The 19949-nt window shown below is 43.8% G+C and overlaps 5 protein-coding genes across 15 annotated transcripts in view; 3 read left to right on the forward strand and 2 right to left on the reverse strand.

Annotated features, from left to right (window-relative positions):
* The window catches only part of LOC135801035 (protein rhomboid-like), a 28593-nt gene extending 14983 nt beyond the window's left edge, over window positions 1-13610 (forward strand). The window contains exons 1-8 of one of the 4 annotated variants that reach the window (XM_065314650.1): window positions 3210-3765; window positions 7329-7558; window positions 10472-10584; window positions 11123-11240; window positions 12065-12207; window positions 12281-12549; window positions 12607-12880; window positions 13248-13610. In XM_065314650.1, the coding sequence (XP_065170722.1) occupies window positions 10472-10584; window positions 11123-11240; window positions 12065-12207; window positions 12281-12549; window positions 12607-12880; window positions 13248-13353 (1023 nt within the window). In that variant the 5' untranslated portion in view covers window positions 3210-3765; window positions 7329-7558 and the 3' untranslated portion in view covers window positions 13354-13610. Of the gene's footprint in view, window positions 1-3209; window positions 3766-7328; window positions 7559-10471; window positions 10585-11122; window positions 11241-12064; window positions 12208-12280; window positions 12550-12606; window positions 12881-13247 lie in introns of those variants that run through there. The other 3 variants (XM_065314499.1, XM_065314574.1, XM_065314433.1) reach the window with 3 other exon arrangements.
* On the reverse strand, window positions 8957-10269 carry LOC135801377 (basic salivary proline-rich protein 1-like). Its single transcript, XM_065314885.1, has one exon. The coding sequence runs from the start codon at window positions 10123-10125 to the stop codon at window positions 9076-9078; it is 1050 nt and encodes a 349-aa protein (XP_065170957.1). The 5' UTR covers window positions 10126-10269; the 3' UTR covers window positions 8957-9075.
* A 355-nt stretch (window positions 13611-13965) lies between the features above and the next one.
* Window positions 13966-16069, forward strand: PGS1 (Phosphatidylglycerophosphate synthase 1). Its single transcript, XM_065304110.1, has 5 exons — window positions 13966-14171; window positions 14298-14698; window positions 14765-15207; window positions 15260-15462; window positions 15522-16069. The coding sequence occupies exons 2-5, from the start codon at window positions 14337-14339 to the stop codon at window positions 15930-15932; spliced, it is 1419 nt and encodes a 472-aa protein (XP_065160182.1). The 5' UTR covers window positions 13966-14171; window positions 14298-14336; the 3' UTR covers window positions 15933-16069.
* A 166-nt stretch (window positions 16070-16235) lies between these two features.
* On the forward strand, window positions 16236-18667 carry LOC135790301 (facilitated trehalose transporter Tret1-2 homolog). Of its 4 annotated transcripts, XM_065300499.1 has the most exons (3): window positions 16236-16758; window positions 17138-18250; window positions 18307-18520. In XM_065300499.1, exons 1-3 carry the CDS (start codon window positions 16689-16691, stop codon window positions 18399-18401), a joined length of 1278 nt encoding a protein of 425 aa, XP_065156571.1. In that variant the 5' UTR covers window positions 16236-16688; the 3' UTR covers window positions 18402-18520. The 4 variants fall into 4 exon arrangements, with proteins under 4 accessions (XP_065156571.1, XP_065156564.1, XP_065156584.1 ...); XM_065300492.1 differs by having other exon boundaries at window positions 17138-18667; XM_065300512.1 differs by having other exon boundaries at window positions 16236-16335; window positions 17138-18667.
* mwh (multiple wing hairs) overlaps window positions 18514-19949 on the reverse strand; it is a 75930-nt gene continuing 74494 nt past the window's right edge. For all 5 annotated transcript variants that reach the window (XM_065300445.1, XM_065300435.1, XM_065300462.1 and 2 more), the window contains one exon: window positions 18514-19932. In XM_065300445.1, coding sequence (XP_065156517.1) covers window positions 18851-19932 — 1082 coding nt within the window. In that variant the 3' untranslated portion in view covers window positions 18514-18850. The remainder of the gene's footprint in view (window positions 19933-19949) is intronic.

The raw sequence follows: 19949 nt of genomic DNA on the forward strand, positions 1-19949 counted from the left end.
GCTTGCCTACGATCGGCGGGACGCGCGTGCACACATCTATCCGACCGCCGCCGTGCCGTCCAGACGATTTTAAAACGGTGCTCCCCCTTTTTTCTCAGCTCGCCTTCTTAATAAATACTGCACTCGTTTTAAACGTTTTCGGCGCTGGGCTTAGGCAAAGTAGTCGCGCGCCCATGCTCGGCTGGCCCTCGGGGCATATGAGAAACTGAAAATTCGATTGTGATCGCCAGCCCCCAATCTCCATTTATGCGTGCATGGGATACCTGTGCGCGCGCGGCCGTGCACGTTACGTACACTCGTTACGCTCGTCGGAATAGGAAGGAAAAATGACCGAAATTCCACGATTTTAATTAAGCCGCGTACGGCAAAATGTGCTACCTCTAACCATCGGCGAGCCGGGTATACAGGGTGTGCAAGCGCACCCACGGCAGCACCGCCGCGGCCCGCACGAGGAGCTCGCCGCATCGACGACACCGTATAATGCGCTTATGAATAATAATTAGATAAATCATTTGAGGCAATTATTATAAACGATCGATGCCTCTGACTGCAAGTTTGAAAACGAAATTCCTCCATGTCATTGATTCGCGACTTTCGTTTCGATCGCACGCCGCACGAAATTGCGAAAAGGCACCGTATTCGGGTAATCGCGGCCGAATCCATATCACGCTCGTGTGGGTTGGTTAATCGCTTGCCGAAAAAGAGGAAAACGTTTTCTGGCGTCTTTAATTTGATAGCCGATAGCCGATGTATGCGATTAAACGAGGCGCGTCATTTTTACCGAAAAATTACAATAATTACGTTACCTACCATCATCCCATTATTGGAAGTATATGCTTACATTCATATGATTTCTATATGAATCCGGCGAGTCACGAGCACGTCGTGGCCAAAGAATTGGTATGAAATTTATAATGCGCTCGCCGGAGTTTTATATAAAAATTAAAATTGCTTCATCATAAAAATATTCTTTTACACATAAACATAATTTAATATTATATATTCCTAGCATAATTTCGAGCGAGCCGCGCGTCCGGCGCTTTGCCAGCATGCGCGCCGATAAGTGAAAAAAATTTAACGAAGCAGCGCGGAGTAATGTTAATTGCTTCGCATTCGTATGCATTGCATTATGCCGCGTGCATTAGCGGAATCTAATGTCCGTAGAGATCGCGTTCCGGAAGGTGAGCACCCTAGTTTTAATAACCATCCGACAGCGCACTCAACCAGTCAGTCTGCTTATTCATTGTTGCATCACAATTCGGTGCGCAACGCACTGTTGCTGCCATGTTCTCTACAAAAAAGAGGGTGAATTATTTCATTCACACTGGAACAATTAGGTACTTCAGAACACTTCCATTTCATTCATTTGTATACGACAGGGCATTATTTAAACAAATTTACATTTTGAACAATTGAGAATTTGCATGAACCTACTGACAGGTGGTTTTGTACAGTGTGAATATTTTTACTGACTTTTAGCTGGCTAGTTGGTATAAAAGTTTTTAAAAGTTTGAAATAAACTTTTCGTCTAGTTCAAACCCCGTGCAATTTGACTGTAATTTGTACATTTGTCTTGCTATAGTCCATCCTGAACATGTGGTTAAAAGACATACCTACCTACCTACTCTTAATATTTCCTCACTGGATGAAATGGAACCAAAAATCTTTTTTTGCACTAAAAATGCAAAGCAAAAATTGCTCCCATAATACCTATCTTAAAGGACAAGCAAAGCAAATCAAAATTAATTCAGTTACCTACATCTGCATTTAATTAGATAGGTACCTCTACATATAATATACCTAGATCATCGTAATAGATCAAGATTTCCTTATTATAATAAAATAAATATTATCTGCGTAACACAGCTACCATTGTAGAAAAAAAAATTGCGTGCAAAATGAATGTAAGTAGAGGTATAAGTCTCGTTGTAGCCACTTAATAGGCATAGGTACAATATTTAAGTAAGTAGAAATATCCACGAATGGTGGTTGGTTCCAAACTGCTTGTTTTGACGAATCGATTGCGCCCCGGCCAGGCGGCTAATAATTTGTTTCAATTTCGAATGCTCAGTGTTCCTGGCGTGCATCGCTGTATGCAAAGACGCGGCAGGTGTTTTATTTATTGTTTGCCGTCATTACAACCGCCGCGCATCGTTGACTCTCCCTAAGCACGCGGGCCATGGCTTTTTAAACGCACCGCTTGGATGGCCAAAGTGAACAATTCCGTACCGACATTGTCAGCGAGTTGGTTCACGCGTACGCGCGCGCGTACTTACGCAATACTCATCGTTACGATAGTTGAGGTGTAGGAAGTTTTGCCACCGAATGAATGCGGTAATGCTTGTAAGCTCATAGGTTTCGGATTGCTCGTGATCGCACATGCCAAAAACTGTCATCACTCTCCCTGGCCGCTAAACAATTCGAGCAGTTTGCAACACAACACAGGGCCGCATTGCTTCACGCCGGTGCGAGTGCGAGGATCGCCGGCGTCGATTGCCACCTGTCGTTGACACGCGTCTCCACCTGGCTTCCTAGACATCACATCCGCCAGCCGTGGTTCAGCGAGTGGATGCAAGCGTATGCCGCCGAGCGGCACGTGTGTGCGTCCGCTTGTGTGTGGGTGCGCGCATCTTTCATCCCCTGCACGGAATATGGCACGCAACGCAAATGAGTGCACGATGCGGGCATCGTCATATGTCGGGTCGTACCTATTCAGCAAACACCGGCGGGCATGGGGCACGCGATAGGTACGTTAATGCATCCGATGATGACAGGATGCATCCAGGGGGCACCCGATCTACCGATACCTAAGTGGAGTAGAGCACGTGCCAGTAATCTCGCAAGATGCACTGCATTTTATACCCCGTCTGTAAACATCATTAGTCGAACACCTTGATATTTCAAAACTTTCATCCCCCGCATCCAAAGAGTGATCAAAGAAAAACACTAAACCAACAACTAAACCAAGCGCAAGTAGGTATGTTACAATTCATTTGCAACAATCAGTTGTAGGTACGTGGATTTACGCGAGAGCGTTTAGAAACAACAATAGCGTTTTAAAAATATGCCGTTGTTTTATTCGTGTGAAAACTTTTTCGTTTCGCTCGCCTCGGCGAGCGGCACCGATGCCATTTCTGGTTTCTGGTTCTCATGCCATAACACATTGTGCGGCGAACGGTTTTTATTAACTGTATCGCATTGTTCGCATGGCTTATCACTTCCTTGCTGCGTCTAATATTTTACGGCTGCGTTGTGTTTTCGGAAGCGCGTAAAGTTGCCATCATCCCCGAGTCGCTTCGGCGCGGCGGATACTTCAGAAGCGGGCTGTAAAACGCGAAGAAAACAAACAAATTTCAAGCGCCGCCTACGAACGCCCCCACTTATAAACAAACAAAGCGTACCATTGGCCGACTAGTGCGGCGCAGCACAGCGGCGAGCGGCATTCCTTGCCGGCGCTATGTGCGGACATATGTGAAACGCGGGGGAATCCCTGTGCCGCTACGTTGTACACGTCGGTCCGTACCTGAGCGTACTGATAGTGGGGAGAATATATATAAGGCAATATCTTCGGAACGATTTCAGTTGCCTGTGAATGTTGGTTGTGAGCGTGTTGATTAAACGTCGCATTGAACTAACCGCAGCGAAATCGAACGGTGCAGAGTTTTTCTAAGTGAGCAATTGATTTGTCGTGTTTAATTAAAATCTACTCAAAGTGCTCAAGACGTCCACGACGGATATAAACAAATAGTCGCAAGTCACCAATGTGTAAGTTTGATTTGTTTACGTTTGTTTCGAATTTGTTGATATTATTATTGCGGTTGATTTGAGATGCGTTCGCCGGTATGTCTCTCTCGGCCGATTAGATTCTTTCGCCTGATTAAAATCGCATAAGAGCCGCGTGTTTTTGCGCTGTCGCCGCGGTCGCGGCATTATGGTTTTGCATTATTGTGCATCACTTTTGATTTGGCGCAAGACGCGCACAACGTGTTCGGCGTAATAAGTGTGCGATATACGCGGGCATCTAGTGCGGCGCAAGGCAGCCGGGCAACGCGAATAAGGCATAAATGGACATAACGAATATACTACGTAAACGAGATGCATTCAATTGCGATGCGCGCATGCACATGGCAAATAGCGATGGGCCGCCGCGATGGGTGAGCGCGCGAGGCGGCCGAAGAGATGCATGATCTCGCCGTGGGATCGCCGCTCGTCGGGTAAAACGCGTTCAATGCTCGACAACTTTTGCGGTAAATTATTGATTTACGGTTATTATTATGATTATTATTTACATCCGCGTATCTTTGTAGTTTTTAATGAGTTGCAAGCGGACGGTCTCGCCTCCCAGCTTGATGATGGTCTTCGGTGAGATTTCCGCGAGACGCGCGGAATCCCTCGCGCATTTATTATATTTTATTTGTTTTTGTTCATGCGGGCATTGTGCTCGTAGCATGTTTGCTTTGCTTTTTCTGTTATCGCAGGCGTAAAACGAAATGTCCTTAAAATCGAACGTCTAAACGCAATTAGCTCGTTAAGCAAGCGCGGCGGTACCTATGACAAATATTGGTGCATGTGTAATATTGAGCAATGTTTGCTCATTCACACAAATCACTGACAGTCAAATATTTCTAACAGATACGCAATGCAACAACTCGCGCTGTTGTTTCACGGTTTGAGTCATCCGCGCTTTCCTCAATCAGCGCAACGAACGCAACGAATCTCGTCAGACGTTGACGTTGCTTTATTTAATCTGCTCCGATTTGCACTGTTTTCCCACACCAAGCTACAGCAAAGCAAAGGCGTCGCTTTGCTACCTTTCTTTACTTTCTTCGCTCGAGTACTCGTACTCGCACCATGCCCGGCTGTGGTCTGTGTGTGTGTGTATTCAGTATATTCAAAGCTTGTGTACTTTTTGTATCGTCGGAGAATGCCTGGTATTTCCGTTTTCTTTTACAACTCGCCACTTTACTAGATCGGCGTCACTATCGCGCGTAACAACGCGTAGTAAAACGCTAGGTTAATGGTTCGCTAAAACCGTATTGACATTGGCCGGCGGTTGCTATTTTGGATTAGAAGTAGAATACTACGGCTGCCGAATGGGGACCGCTCCACAATCGCAGCGTGCGACGATTTCGCGCTCGACGCGACGAGAAGAAACTCGCGTCCGCAGTCCTGGATCTGGCGTTTCGCTCTCGTCGGTGAATTTTCGCTTCGCCGCGCCGCGGAACACCTCACAGCGCCGTCCCTGACCGACGCACTTGTACGTGCTACAACTGTAAGTACGCACGTAACATTCAAGTGCGAACATAAATCCACGCTCTTCGCAACACGTATTTATTTAAATACCCAGACGACATTTATTAATAGTAATGAGAGCGTCGAGTTAATGAACTTATTACGGACGTTGTATAATATATTCGCGGTTCTTCTTCGGCTGCTGCTGCGCTGCAGGCCTGGTCCGGGCATATCTCACGATGAATATTTGTTTGTCGCAGCGTCGGGCAATAATTAATATTTATTTATAAAGACTTTATTTATCAAATTGCGGCGCGCGCGTTTTGATGCTGTCAGCTGAATCGTCTCGCGGAGGTCCACACAGTATGAATTTATATAGAGTATGCGTCGCGCGAGACTCCGTTCACGTATGCATTGCATTAAACGCGGCCGGTGAACAAAAAAGAAGCGTGATGTATATTGTTATTCGAATGCGTATGTCTTCTGGGATCGTAGTTGGAATGCGTTGTATACATTATATAGCATATTGTATGAAATAGAATAGCATACAGGGTGTCACCACATTCCAGACACCGTCATGTCTGAAATTGATTCGAAACTAAACATCGTATTCAATCAAACTCAAGCTACAATATCAACATAGAATAACAAACTTCGCATCAACTAATGCTTATATTTAAGTTGGTGGTGATGGTGATGGACATTACGAGGTGTCCAATTAGGGTTTTAAATTTGAGCTGATTAAAAAGTGTGTGGCGATAATAAGGGCAGAGGGCTCTCGTTGTTGTGAGATGCTGAGTTTGAAACACCTTATATAGACGCGTATGTATATCTGGTTGGTTATATACGAGCTGGGGAGCGGGCTCGTGGGCGAATGTGGGATGAAAAAGGCCCACGCGGTGGACGCGGTTCCCACGGCACCGCCACAGCGCAAGAACCCATCGCGCCGGCGACGCCAACTAAAAGAAACAACGTCCACGGCAAAAACGACCACAGCGAATACACCATATAAGCGACCATGTGATCCGGTTATCACAAATTTCGTTCAGCTTTGCCTTTTTAGCTATTCGAAATCGCTGCCAGAGCGTTACGAATAGATTTCGATTCTTTGCTTTTCGGCCGGGCGCGCGCAAGAGCAAACAAACAAGCGCGGACACAATGCCAACCAACTGCCCGACCGCATTACTACGAGTCCTGTATTATTGATTGGCGGCGCGCATTAAAAAAACAAACACGCCGCCTCGCGTGTGAAACGCAAGGGAGCGGTGGCCGTGGGGACGGGGACGGCCAGCAGCCTAATCGATTGCGGTCCGAGGGTGTATTAGCGACGAATGTCCATGTGGAATAACTATTCGATTTCTTGTACAACGTGGTGCGCCAATTTCACTTGGTTGGACGATGACTCATGACATAAGAGTTGCAAGTCCGATAATCTAGCGTTGGCGATTTCTAGTTTACATAACCCGGACGCACTCGCTGCTAACGCGCTGTTTATTTCGCACGGTACGCGCTTCCGTGCACAAGAAATAGGCCATTCCGATATAATCAATTGCGCTCACAATAACCCAGGCGATTATTAATGTTTGTGTTATGATGGTGTGCTTAGCGATTCGCCGTCTCCATGACGAGAGTCTGATCCGCTAACAATGCGCGCACACGATAGCGCCGTCCGGCGAGTTCCTGGCCCCCGGCCGGATCGTTCACACATTCGGACACACGCTATGCTAATCATAAGGAACAAAGCGGCGCGCGCGCGCGCGAGAGAGCTACCAGTAGACGGGCGCTCCGTCTGGGGCCTAGACTGCGCTCCAGACAGTTACGGTAACGCGACGTCGACGATCGACCAAGCCGCAGCGAGTTCACACAAGTCCGTGCAGGTCCACGCCGGCACTCACACGCTGGCGCGCGCGTGTCTCCCACTTCCACGACCTCCTCCGCACTCTCTTCGGCGATCCGCTGGCGTGCGCTTTTTTGTGAATTCTGGCATCGATCAGCTGGTCGTAAAATCAACTCCGAGTTTGACAAACAATCATAAAATTGGCTCTCAGCCAAAACACAAGAGGTCAAAACACTATGAAAATGCATTCTTGCACCAGTTTTAGAGGATTTGCGAGATGGAGCGAGAGGTCTCCGGCGACAACCACCTGCGGTCGTGCGGATGGCGACAAACGAAGATAAAGAGCGCGTTTTATTTGCTGTCATTTGCAATCATCGCTTCAATCAAAGTCATGCATGCAATTAGTCAATAAATTGCTTTGTTTCGTTGAGTAATAGCCACACATGAACTAACGCAGCTCAAACGTCAAACTTGTGTGATGCGGATTAGGTAAGTTGACAAGTTGCGCCTGGTTGAGATTGGAAGAACTGGTACGCTTAGCAAAAACGGAAGTCTTCATATAAAAAAAAAACACGAAACATTCCCCAACTTATGTTTTCTCGCTCCTATTGTCGCTTGCGGAAATCTGTACAAACTTGTTCGAACTTGCACACACATTGTGTAAGGGTGCAAAAAATAATGAGCCGGAAATTTCGGCAAAAACTACAATCGATTCTATACGTTTTACTCCTTCTTTGTCTATCATGCACTCCCGCATGAATAAAAAGTTAACGCAAATTTCGCATTGCTTCATATCGTAAAATAATGAAAACAATCGCAGGATCATAATGGGTGTAGTAATTCTTTTTTTTGTTGTTAAATAATCGTAATGTCAACGAACTCATACCTCGCACACATCGCGAACCAATCTCGACTTTCCTATTCAATGCGAACATTTTACTAGCGTGGAATAATAATACTAATATAATAGTGTGTGCTCATTAAATATGCGTGTTGCTCGTAGACAAAATACAGCGAGTTTATTTGGAAGAAGGAGTCACCGTGAACACAATTCGAGAAATCGAAATCGCGCGCTCCTAGCGACAATTCACCATTTCTGTTCGATTGTCATTGATTGTGCGACAAGAGGCACACTGTCGTATCAGTCATTGTGCTCGTTTAGGTATATGCAAATGCATTCGCTAGCAAAGTGCCTAATCGATTCGCCGCGTTGTCAAACGTATGTTGTTATTAATTACGGATTTATTGTGATCCGGATTTTCCTACTCTGTATATGAGAAACGCGCATTTCTTGTTTCACGCGCGCCGAGACAATAACTGTACATGCGCGGCGAGTTACCTACATTGTGTGACTTATTGCATCCGTTTTGTTCACAGCTAATGTATAGCGAGGACATGTTGCGTTGGGATTAATTCTTACATTCATTCTGTAGCTCACTCCGACATGGAGGTTCTCCGGTTAAATTAATTCTCATTCGGCGTGTGGATCGCTGGCGATTTAAATATAATAGGCGTTGTCGCCCAGATAAATTTTAATTCGAACATGCCGTTCAACGGACATACCTGTCTCGCGTCCGCCCGTCAAATCGTGTCGTTTGCAAGATTATTCACATGATGACTGCGATCAGCGGGATCAGCCTGGCGCGTTTAGATGACGCCACACGACCGCATGGCTAATTGATAATTTGCGGCGCTTTGGTGCCGCGTCGTACCATTGAGCGTCGTTATCACTGCGCATCGTGACCGCTTTTAAACAATTTAATCAGTTAACGGCTAGGCGCCATGATGATAAACTCCAAACGAAACAAATTGACTGATTTGTTGGTTAATGAGACGCCAACTCCATCCGCCCAGTATAACACTGGTGCAATAATACCTACATTAAAGTGCCTGTAATTATTTAATAGTATTCTTTTATTTTCTTGTCAATTTGGCGTTTCCTGGTGAAACATTTTTTGCGTATGTATTAAATTCCTTCTACTGGTTTGATGTTGTTCGTCACCAGCTCATTGTCCTTCGGGGAAGGGCCTCCATCCCCAATCGGGTTTAAGGCCCCATTCGGGCTCAGCTTCATTGCCGCCGTCGTCTTTCATTGGGCGCCAATCGGGCTTGTATTCAGTGGAGTCTGGCTCCGGCTCGGCGGCACCGCCACCGTCTATCTTCGGCCTCCAACCGATGTCTGCCGGATCGGGCTTGAATTCTTCCGCGTCTGCGTCTAAGCTGTCTGGATGGTAGAGACATAAAATGATTATTGCCAGAGATACAATAGCATTGATCGCCAGTTTGATATTTTCTCGTGACCATCCTTCATTCTCTCCGCATTTCTCTTCTGGAGGTGGCGGTTCATCATTCCGTTGTCGCTGTTGTTTCGGTGGTGCGGGTTGTTTCTTGCATGGTGCAGCATGCTTCTTGCACTCCGCGGTTGGGTACTGCGCTGGCTGTACTTGCTCTTTGCATTGCGCCGCACATTGCTGCTGAGCCGGTTGAGCATCCTGCTGTTTGCTTTGATTGGCGGCTTGTTCTTTGGGCGGCGGAGCATCCTGTTTCTTGCCCTGCTCACTTTGCTGCTCCTTTGGTTGTGGGCACCCCTTATCCTTAGGCGGTGGGCACCCCTTATCCTTTGGTGGTGGGGCTTCTTTATCCTTCGGCGGAGGACTACCTTTCTCCTTTGGTGGCGAACTCTCTTTATTCTTTGGTGGTGGCGCCCCCTTATCTTTTGACGGCGGAACTCCCTTTTCCTTCGGTACTGGAGTCCCCTTATCTTTTGGACTCCCTTTTCCTTTAGTTTTTCCTTTCTCATTTGCATCTTGGTCATCTTCCTCCTTGGGTGGTTTACATTGTTGGGATCGCCTCTTGCATTGCTCCTGCTTGTTTTGCGCGGCTTGATCCTTCTTGCACTGTTCCTGCCTATTTCGCGCGGTATTCTCCGGCTTGCACTGTCCCTGCTTCCCTTGCGCGGCCTGATCCGGCTCGCATTGCTCCGCTGTCTGTCCTTTGGGGGGCCTCGGCGAACACACACCACAATTGCCGTCTTTGTCAACCCGAGTTGTGGACATAATTGAATATAATTTAAAGTACTAATTTAATCGAAAATATAATTTGTATGGCGAAATGGTTTGTGTTTAAGCACTGAGAATTTGTGTGTGAGACGACGACGTGTTCAGTGAAAATTTGCTCGAATGACTTGTTTACATCGCGATGAATTTGTTTTTCATGGCTGGTCAATTTTTCGACACGCTATCAATATTTAAATTTTTGAGAAAAGTGGAGCGCGGAAAGTATACAATCGATTTCTCATCATGAGTTCTATTATGGCCAAGTATATAAGAGGTTATATGTCCTAAATAGGTACATTGTTTACGTACAAATATGAAAACTAATATAATTTTTTTCTACTTGCAGATGACAGGAAAGAGATCGCGCAGCTTTAAATGTGCCGTACATCATCGAGATAGGGAAGTGTCATCCGAAAACGACTTCCACTTACTTCTAGTCGAAGCATCGTTCTTTCGCAGGTACGAATCGTTTTAATTGTCAGCCGTTTTCGAGCAATGTAATTAAGTAAATGAAAGCGTTGGACACATTTTCCTTTTGATGCCTTCGCACGACTGTGCGCTCGGTGTTTAAATAGAAACCCGCCAGAGTGAATGGATGAAATGTGTTAGTTCAAGAGCGGCGAAATAGTGAAAATTATAATGACCGTGATATATCATTTTAAGCTGCAAGATGCAGATCACAGTCATGGATATTCAGAGCACGGTCTATTAATTTCCCATGGGCATCGTAATAATGTAGCATAAGAGTAAACACGTCCGGATGCACGAAAATAAATTTCACTTCATTCATTACTATCGTCGTTCGTCTATGAATAATCTTACTTTACGCTCCCTGTTTTAAATTTGACAGCTTTTTAAATCAACGATGTCGCGACGCACATAACGACATGCGACGTCCATTAATATGGTGTCAAAATTGATTAATCTTGGACATGGCTTCATCAAAATTCTTGCTATTTTTTTCGTTGCATTTGCTGAATTTAGCATTGTATTTCAGAATGGTCGGAGTAATTGCAAAGGAATTCCTGACGGACGAAAGGGACCGGAAGTACTACGCGGACCACTATACCTGCCGTCCGCCGCCAATCTTCATAATCATCGTCACACTTGTAGAGGTAAGTTAATTGTTCTTGATTAGCCTTCAATTTATTTACGACTGCGGCTGGGCCACGGCTGCGGAAGCACCTTTGTTTGCGAGCAGCGAGCGAGCATCTGCTGATGATGGCATTTTGTCCCCGAAAGCGAATATCTGACCATCTTGCCGCAGTATGCGTGAGTGCAGACTGTGAGGGCACGTGTTCAATGTTACGCCAAATTCGGCTCTCTCGAGCATCGAGAGCAAACGAGAAGCACGTGCGCAGTGCCGTTTTCCCCTAATTCCCTAATAAATTTATAAACGAGGGTAATTCCCCTTTTACGGAAACTTATCTTACCCCTCTGAAACGCAGGGCATGTTTATAAGACCAGCCTGCAGTTCGACAAATCGAGTAAATCTTGGATCTTCCAGTTTATATATAGAAAAAGGCTTCCTGTTCATGCGGTGCTTCCTTCCAAAGTAGTAAATTTGGTGTAAAATAGGGTAATTATAGAATTTCCAATTGGAAAAAGTGAAATTTACCCTCCTGCAGACCTGCGCGCACGGGCCGTTGCTTTTTCTTCCTTTGCTCGCATCCGTAACCAAACGGATTTTTATTTATAGAGTCAAGTCGGTAGCGACGACCAAATGCAACTTTGCAATGATTGATACCGGCTCTCCTGCGCTGTGTGTGTTTTGTTTCCCTGCTCGCAGCAATCGAAACGTACAGCGTGTAGATTGACATCTTCCGGGTATTATTTCTTTAATCCCGTGCGTGGAAAGTCGTATTTATAGCGCGTTTTGCCTCAAAACCAAATGTGTTCCGAAGATATATATCACTAAGAGTTTCCTCTTCTATTTCAGCTTGGATTTTTTGTTTATTATTCAATCAGTATGGGTGAACTCAATCCGTCCGGTCCAGTGCCCAAAGACTCCGTCTTAATATACAGACCAGATAAACGCCTGGAAATCTGGCGCTTCTTCCTCTATATGTTGCTTCATGCAGGGTAAGTGTTCAAATTTGCAATGTTTTACTTTGTTTCATTGCAATGTGAACTAATCAAATGTTGACCATTGCAGTTGGGTCCATTTGGGATTTAACCTTTTCGTGCAGCTGATGGTGGGCCTGCCGCTGGAAATGGTCCACGGGTCAGCACGCGTCGCGCTAATTTACATGGCCGGCGTTGCGGCCGGTTCCCTCGGCACGTCCGTCTTTGATCCGGACGTGTTCCTTGTTGGAGCCTCGGGGGGCGTCTACGCCCTCTTAGCCGCCCACCTGGCTAACGTTCTGCTCAATTACAATAACATGCAGTGTGGTATTCTGAGGTTATTTGGCATTTTAGCAATTGGTAAGTTTCGCAATGCTTAAAACTGAAACATGTACTTATTTTGAATTGATATTGCAGTGTCCTGCGATGTGGGTTACGCAATTTACTCGCGCTATGCCGCGGAATCTATGGGCCCCCCGGTGTCATACGTGGCGCACCTGACAGGCGCCGGCGCCGGTCTCACTCTCGGCCTGTTTGTGCTGAAGAACTTTGAGCAGAAGCTGCACGAACAGCTCTTCTCGTGGGTGGCGCTCGGCATCACCGCCGCCTGCACGATATTTGCGATCATCTTCAATGTGATGCATCCGAATATTGAAACGCTGATTGACCTCGGCGACGGCGTCAACAGCGAGTACGTATACAATCGCTTCGGCGTGTAATTGCGATTGACGCCAGTCGCGAGCGCACGTCAAAAGACATTATACATTTGTAAATACTTGGACTGGATTTGTACGCATTTACTATGACTAGTACTGATAGTCTGTCCGCGGAGGACCGCACGAAGCTGTACCAAAGACTGAACATTGGACATTGCTCTTGTATTATTATTTATTTATATCTCCATTCGTATAGTACGAACAAGTCGCGCACTAGTTTGCAACTTTTCACATGCTGTTCATACGTAATATTTATGGCGCGATGTTGCGTACTTGTAGATTATTATGATAATTATTGATTCTTGATACCAGACTAGTATTATATTTTTTAACTATTGGTAGGGCGATGGGCGGCGGAGTGACGATTCACGCCAGAAGGAAGAGACAATTCAATTTTGGTACTAGCGGAGCGTCACCCGTTCGCATTTATACTGACTGCCCAGATTAGAGATGATTTCGTAATTATTTCATAATCATATTTTTCTCGAGTGATATTTCCATGCTAGTCATTAAACTTGTATATTCACTTTTGTAGTAATGGACGACAAATTATTACGTGAAAAATGATCTTTATGCTGCAAGTTGTATGTGTTACACATATGCGTTTGATATAGAAGAACCAATTTGATTTCAACCAAAGAAAAAAACTAGTTATTATTGTTTTATTTTTCACAATGCAAGCAATAAAAATTATATTTAAAAATATCTACATTGTATTTTTCTCTAATTCCTAGTATCCATCTTTGCTACCCACGACTGCATCATGTGTCTCTACTTTATGAATACATATTAGAGAAATTGAACTTATCAATCTAATACTCACCTGTTTCACCTGACAACTCCGCAACATGTACATTTGGTTCGATTTATTTCTGCCACAATTTTAATAACTGATTTAATCATTATATCGAACTTTAATAATTAAAAATGCAGCGCACCATTTTTACTTCTATCGAATTGCGTGGATTGTCAAATCTTGAAAACTGCATTACAGCGACATCTAGCCAAAGTTAGTATCAACCAAGCAAATAATCAGCTGCGTAAAACACTCGCAGGAATCGAACCAAACAGACCTATGTCCTTGAAGCGCTCAAAACGCTTGAAATCCTGCTGTTGTTTCTGCTCCCCCGCTTTTATTACATGAAAAGCGCGCCGCGATGTTGTTTAAATTGTGTAACTTTCCAACGCTCTCGTTTTCTCGAAACAAATGAATGTGTTGCTACGAGTCCTATATTTCTGGCATTTCAGCAATCATTCATTTTCTGAGTAAGTAAAAACACGGACGTTTTTCTCTGATCATTTCGTATTTCTGGAACATTTACACCGTTCCAAGCCAAAAAACCTTGTGGAAATCATAATTAACCTACACCGTTTTTAAATTTTCATTTGCAGGTACCATTTGACCTTAAAAACATAAATCTTGAAAGAAAGATGCTCAGAAAATTAATCAACACTGTGATCGACACGCCGCTTCAAACGCCGACTGCCTTTCCGCACCCGTTCACCAAGAAGGAAACCCTGCACCTGTCTTGGCTCACCCAGCTAACACCATGTTTCCCTATCAGTGCCAAGAACATTTCCATTCTTTATGAACCAGCAGACTTTTACAATGCATTGCTTGAGTATGGCCAAAAAGCCAAGGAGCGGATCACTATTGCCAGCCTTTATCTGGGCAATGGGGACCTGGAGAAAAAGTTAGTCAAATCACTCATGGATAACAGTCAGCTGAGCCAATTGAAGATTAATATTTTGCTTGACTATGCAAGAGGCAGCCGATTTGCGAATAATTCCAGGTGAGTTTTGAAACTGAAATTACATAAATCATGCATGTATACAGATGTAACATTAATCTTTTATAGGAAAATGCTTCAGCCACTGTTACAGCAATCATCCAGCTGTACACTGTCGTTGTATCACACACCAACTCTGCGCGGCGTGCTGAAAAAGGTCATGCCAAACAGATGGAATGAGCTGTTTGGCGTGCAGCATATGAAGCTTTATATTTTTGACGATACACTGATCATCAGCGGCGCTAACCTGTCGAACGATTATTTTACAAATCGGCAGGATCGCTACTTCGTTATCAAAGATAACAACCTCTGTGATTTCTACGACGGGCTGATCAAACGTGTGCAAAAGTTTAGCATCAAAGTAGACGAGAACGATAGCGAGGAATTTGGGGAATACGGCTCACCGTACGAGGGCAGTAAGAACAATTTTATAGAAAAAGCCGGCGACGGAATTGAGAAGTATTTGGCGGAAGTAAAAGTAGATCAGAACAACCATAAACATGAAGGTTTCGGTAAGTTATAGATTTGTTTCACGTCGAATAAATACCAAAGACTCAATTTTAGATACGTGGATATTTCCATTAGTTCAAATGGGCCAGCTGGGTGTTGTACAAGATGTCCAAGTTACTGCGAAAATCTTCGGTGATGCTTTACCCGGCACTCGCATGAATATCGCGACCGCATACTTCAATTTGACGCATGATTATGTCCGAAGTTTGATTTTTAAATCAAAGGCTGAGTGTAACTTACTCATGGCGCATCCGGAGGTACATATACATAGTGTTTTCCAAGTGAAAATTTAAGTTAACCTTGTTGAAATCTTAAGGCAAATGGATTTCTTGGCGCAAAAGGAATGGCGGGTGGAATACCGGATGGATATACACTCTTAGCGCGCCGATTCAAGGCACAATTGGACCGTCAATGCCAGCAGAACCGTATACACCTGCTGGAGTATATCAGGAAGGGTTGGACATACCACGCAAAGGGTTTGTGGTACTATTCGCCAGGCTCTGAAAAGCCCAGCATGACTCTGATTGGGTCCCCCAACTTTGGCGATCGGTCTGTGTTAAAAGATCTCGAGACGCAGATTGCCATCGTCACCGAGAATCCTGAATTGCAGGAAAAGCTGCACGACGAATGCACCCGCTTGTACAAATTGGGCCTGCGTGGCGATTTCAAACGTGAAGTCCCACATTGGGTCTACGCGATGGTGTTCCTATTCAAAGACTTCTTTTAGTCGGCTATCTAGTCATCATCATCATCACGCGTCATCCTTCTTGTTGCCTATTGTGATAAATTCGTGATGCGATCACATGCAAAATCTATGTTGTTGATTTGTTGAAATAAATTTTATCTGCGATTGCACATTATAAATGTGTTTACACGATCAAATATTTGGCCATTTCGTGGAATACACGCATTTGTAATTAATACGATAATGATAAATAATGCATCATAATAAAAAAAATTTGATTGTGCACATGTGCGGATAAGCGGCACGCGATTTACCTACAATTTTACTAAACGTCGGCAAATCGCATGTTTTGTATACCGTACACTGTGCACTTACGCACACGCGCTTAGGTCCGCAACGTGCAACCACTTACTCATTGTTTTTGGCGATTCAATAAACATTTACGGTAAAATTGTTCCTTCGCGACAGTTGGTGTGAGCATGTAATGCTTTGCTAATTACAATGCGTATATTATTAGCTACTTTTCTTAATGCATCAATTCGTTTGTGCAAGTTCGGCGTGAATCAGACAAGTGTGCGTAATCGAAACATTTGCGATGTGCGAAAGAATTAGTAGGTGAGGAGCGATTTGCGAGTATAATATCGCAAATTATATTGCTTGATAAGTATTGCCAAAATTAAGAAAAATAGTTGCAATTGTGTCTTGAAGTGTAAATGTGGGAAGCAAAACTGGATAACGCAAAATCGTAGGAAGAGTTTACAAAGAATTGTGATCAAGCCAAAGTTGTGATTTGAAATCATGCTGGTGAATCACATTAAAGGGTTTATTTGCGGGCAAGAATGGAAGCAAATTTTTGCAATATTAACAGGTAATTTTTAAATTATTCGTTGAAGATAAATTCGAACTGAATTTTTCAATACAATCGAAATAATTTAGAGCATTTCATTGCTCTATAACAAAATTTAAGTAAATAAACAAATTCTTTGTGTGCATGGCATATCTAAAGTGTAAATGATATCATGCATTGCATTCTTCACTAATGAATATAAACATGTGTCGCTTTAAGTATAAATCTGATAACAGTTGCACAATGAAAAATGATACATTATTCGCACTAGTACCTTATGCTTTAAAAAGTTTACCAATGTGCTTGAAATGTATCGTTTAGTGCCTGACATTATTTTGTCAGTTTATATCTCACAGATTTGCATATTTTATATTATAACTTACCGTCATTGTTGTTTCAGCTGCATTGGTATCTCTGAATACGGCTCTTCTCTATGCCTGGCCATCACCATCGATACCAATTCTTTTATCATCTGAATTCCCAACGAATGTGACGATGGAAGAAGCATCCTACACAACAGTAATTCCCTCTATTGCGTCAATATTCTCGAGTCCCCTTTACCCATTCCTGATGGATAAATTCGGTCGTAAAATAACCCTCCTTTCTGTAGCTCTTCCGCAAGTTCTATCCTGGATACTTATCTCAAAAGCAAACGACATTTACACCATTTACTTGTCGCGTTTACTGAGTGGATTTTCGAATTCTTGCCTCTATGCGACACTTCCAGTCTACATTGGTGAAATATCCTCTCCAAAAGTGCGTGGCTTATGGGGAAACGCCATGTCCTGCTGTGCATACTTCGGACTCTGCCTGATGAACATTGTGGGTTCCATGAACTCGCTTCGATCAACAGCAAATATTTTCCTTGCCATTCCAGTGATTTTTTTCCTGCTGTTTATGGCAATGCCCGAGACTCCTTACTATCATCTAATGAATGGCGCCGAAGAAAAAGCTTACACTGCTTTGAAGTCACTTCGACGCAATCAAGATACCATCGAAAAGGAATTCGTTGAAATGAAAGAAGGTGTTGCCGAGCAGATGGATGCCAACAACCGCTTTGTAGACCTCGTACGTGTGAAAAGCAATCGCCAAGCGTTGATTATCGCCATTACGGTACGTGGTATTCAACAGTTCGCAGGGATTTCAGCATTTGCCGTATACGCGCCCTATTTGTTCGCGCGGGTTGATGGTGGTATCACTGCAAGTACTTCAGCGATCATCTACACCGCTGCGTTGACGTTCTGCAGTTGCACTGGCTCTATATTGCTTGATTTCCTGGGTCGTCGCCGAGCGATGATAATTTCCTGCGTTGGATGTGCGGTGGTATTATTGCTAGAGGCTGCATATTTCTACTTCATACCAGAGTTATCCCGCTTGTACCAAATACGAATGCCATATTTTCCAATCCTTGGTATGCTGATCTACGTTCTGGTATACTCCTTCGGGTTGGGTATCATTCCAAATTTGCTCTTGGGCGAACTGTTTCCATCGAATATAAAAGGAAAAGCATTATGTATCTTGAACATCATCTTCGGGATATATTCGAGTATCTCTACCAAAGTTTTTCAGGTGCTATACTCCGCGTATGGGATTTATGCACCAATGTTACTTTTTGGAATATGTTGCATTGGCAGTACCATTTTCTCGGTGTACTTCGTGCCTGAGACCAGTGGAAAAACTTTACAACAGATCCAACGTGATTTAAAAGGATCATCTAATCTAAACCAAGTGGAGGTGAAGGTAGAAACCGATAAGGATAATAGCTAAATGAAAATGTTTAATATATTTGTAAAGATATATTTAACACATAATTAAAGAAACGGTAGGCAGAGATCATAACATAAAACCAACAGGATCCACCATCCAATAGCAAGTAAGATTACAGCAACATTTGTCATATTTGTATAAAATAAAAACAAATTCATTAAAAGCTACAGCATCAATGATATGTTCATAATCATAAGATACATTAAACTTAACGCTAACTAAATAGTATTGCACATAATTATTTGAAGAAAAAACTCAATTTACACGTACTTCTTTAAATATTAATATTAATAAAAAAAATAACCTCAGCTAATTTGCAACTCACTAGCAAGTTGGTATGTAGGTACTAGTACAAGCCGGATGGAAAGTCCGTTAACTTACTCGATGAGTTTCGGCTTCCTGTTGTCGTCATGTAATCTGACTTTTTCGTTCCAATGGTGCTGAGAGATAAATTCTGCCCGGAGTACATTCCCGCGTTGCCATGACCCCTTTTAATGTGGAAGCTGTTGTTCGCCTTCTTCTCTTGGATCCGTGGAAAGTAATAGCGACTTTCCGGCGTGCGATGTTCGTCCACTTTCTGCGTGGGTAGAAACATTTTTGGGTTTTCATACTGATTGCTTGCGGTGGAATGGCGGTTGCTCCTGCACACGTCGACGGTGCTACGACTGACCCCTGAATCACTTTTTAAATTCTGCGCGTCCATTGGATCAAACTTCTCGGTAACAACAATGTCAACCATTGCATCCAAACCATCGCCCACGCGATCTAAAGACTTTGACTTGTATTCGTGGTTTAAGTAGGTTTTGTGTTCGAGAGGTTCGAGCATGGAATTGTAAAGTTGCCTGCCAGATGAAATACCTTCTGGTTCTTTGTTTGCACGAGAGGGTTGACACTTGGACGCGCTGAGCAGAGAATCGGAACTTTCGTCGCTGGTAAAAGTGGGTTCATCAAAAAATATCTCCTTGTTGTAGTAGTCCTCGTTGGGAATGTACAAATGGACAAGGCTTCGTGTTTTTCGCGGAGGTTGTGGATGCAGATTTGAAGGTACAATCTCGCATTCGCTACCGATGACGGAATCATCGATTGAAACATTGGAATCAACACGCATTTGGATTTTGCTTCTTGCTTGCGCCTCTTCAATTTGTACCTGATTCAAACGCTGACTGGACTGCATCTGCTTTTTGTAATCTTCACTCTCTGCATCATTTATGATATTCTGGAGTTCTTCGATGACTTCCTCGATAGTAGTTTCTTCCTCGTCGACTATATGCTCGTCTTCAGGATCGTCAACCGGCGATTCTTTCTCAATTTCCAAAGTTTCATTCTGTACACTACAAATTTCATAAACTGATGATTCTCTTTCCAGCTCTTCGGGAGTGATGCTGCGTTCGGATGAAGATATGCCTTCGTCTTCAGGCGCGGAATGATCTGAATATAACAAATAA

The sequence above is a fragment of the Atheta coriaria genome, unplaced genomic scaffold, assembly GCF_025399875.1.
Source record: "Atheta coriaria isolate IRGN ID8LTWV9N9 unplaced genomic scaffold, Caltech_Dcor_3.1 hic_scaffold_1_pilon, whole genome shotgun sequence".
NCBI lineage: Eukaryota > Metazoa > Arthropoda > Insecta > Coleoptera > Staphylinidae > Dalotia > Dalotia coriaria.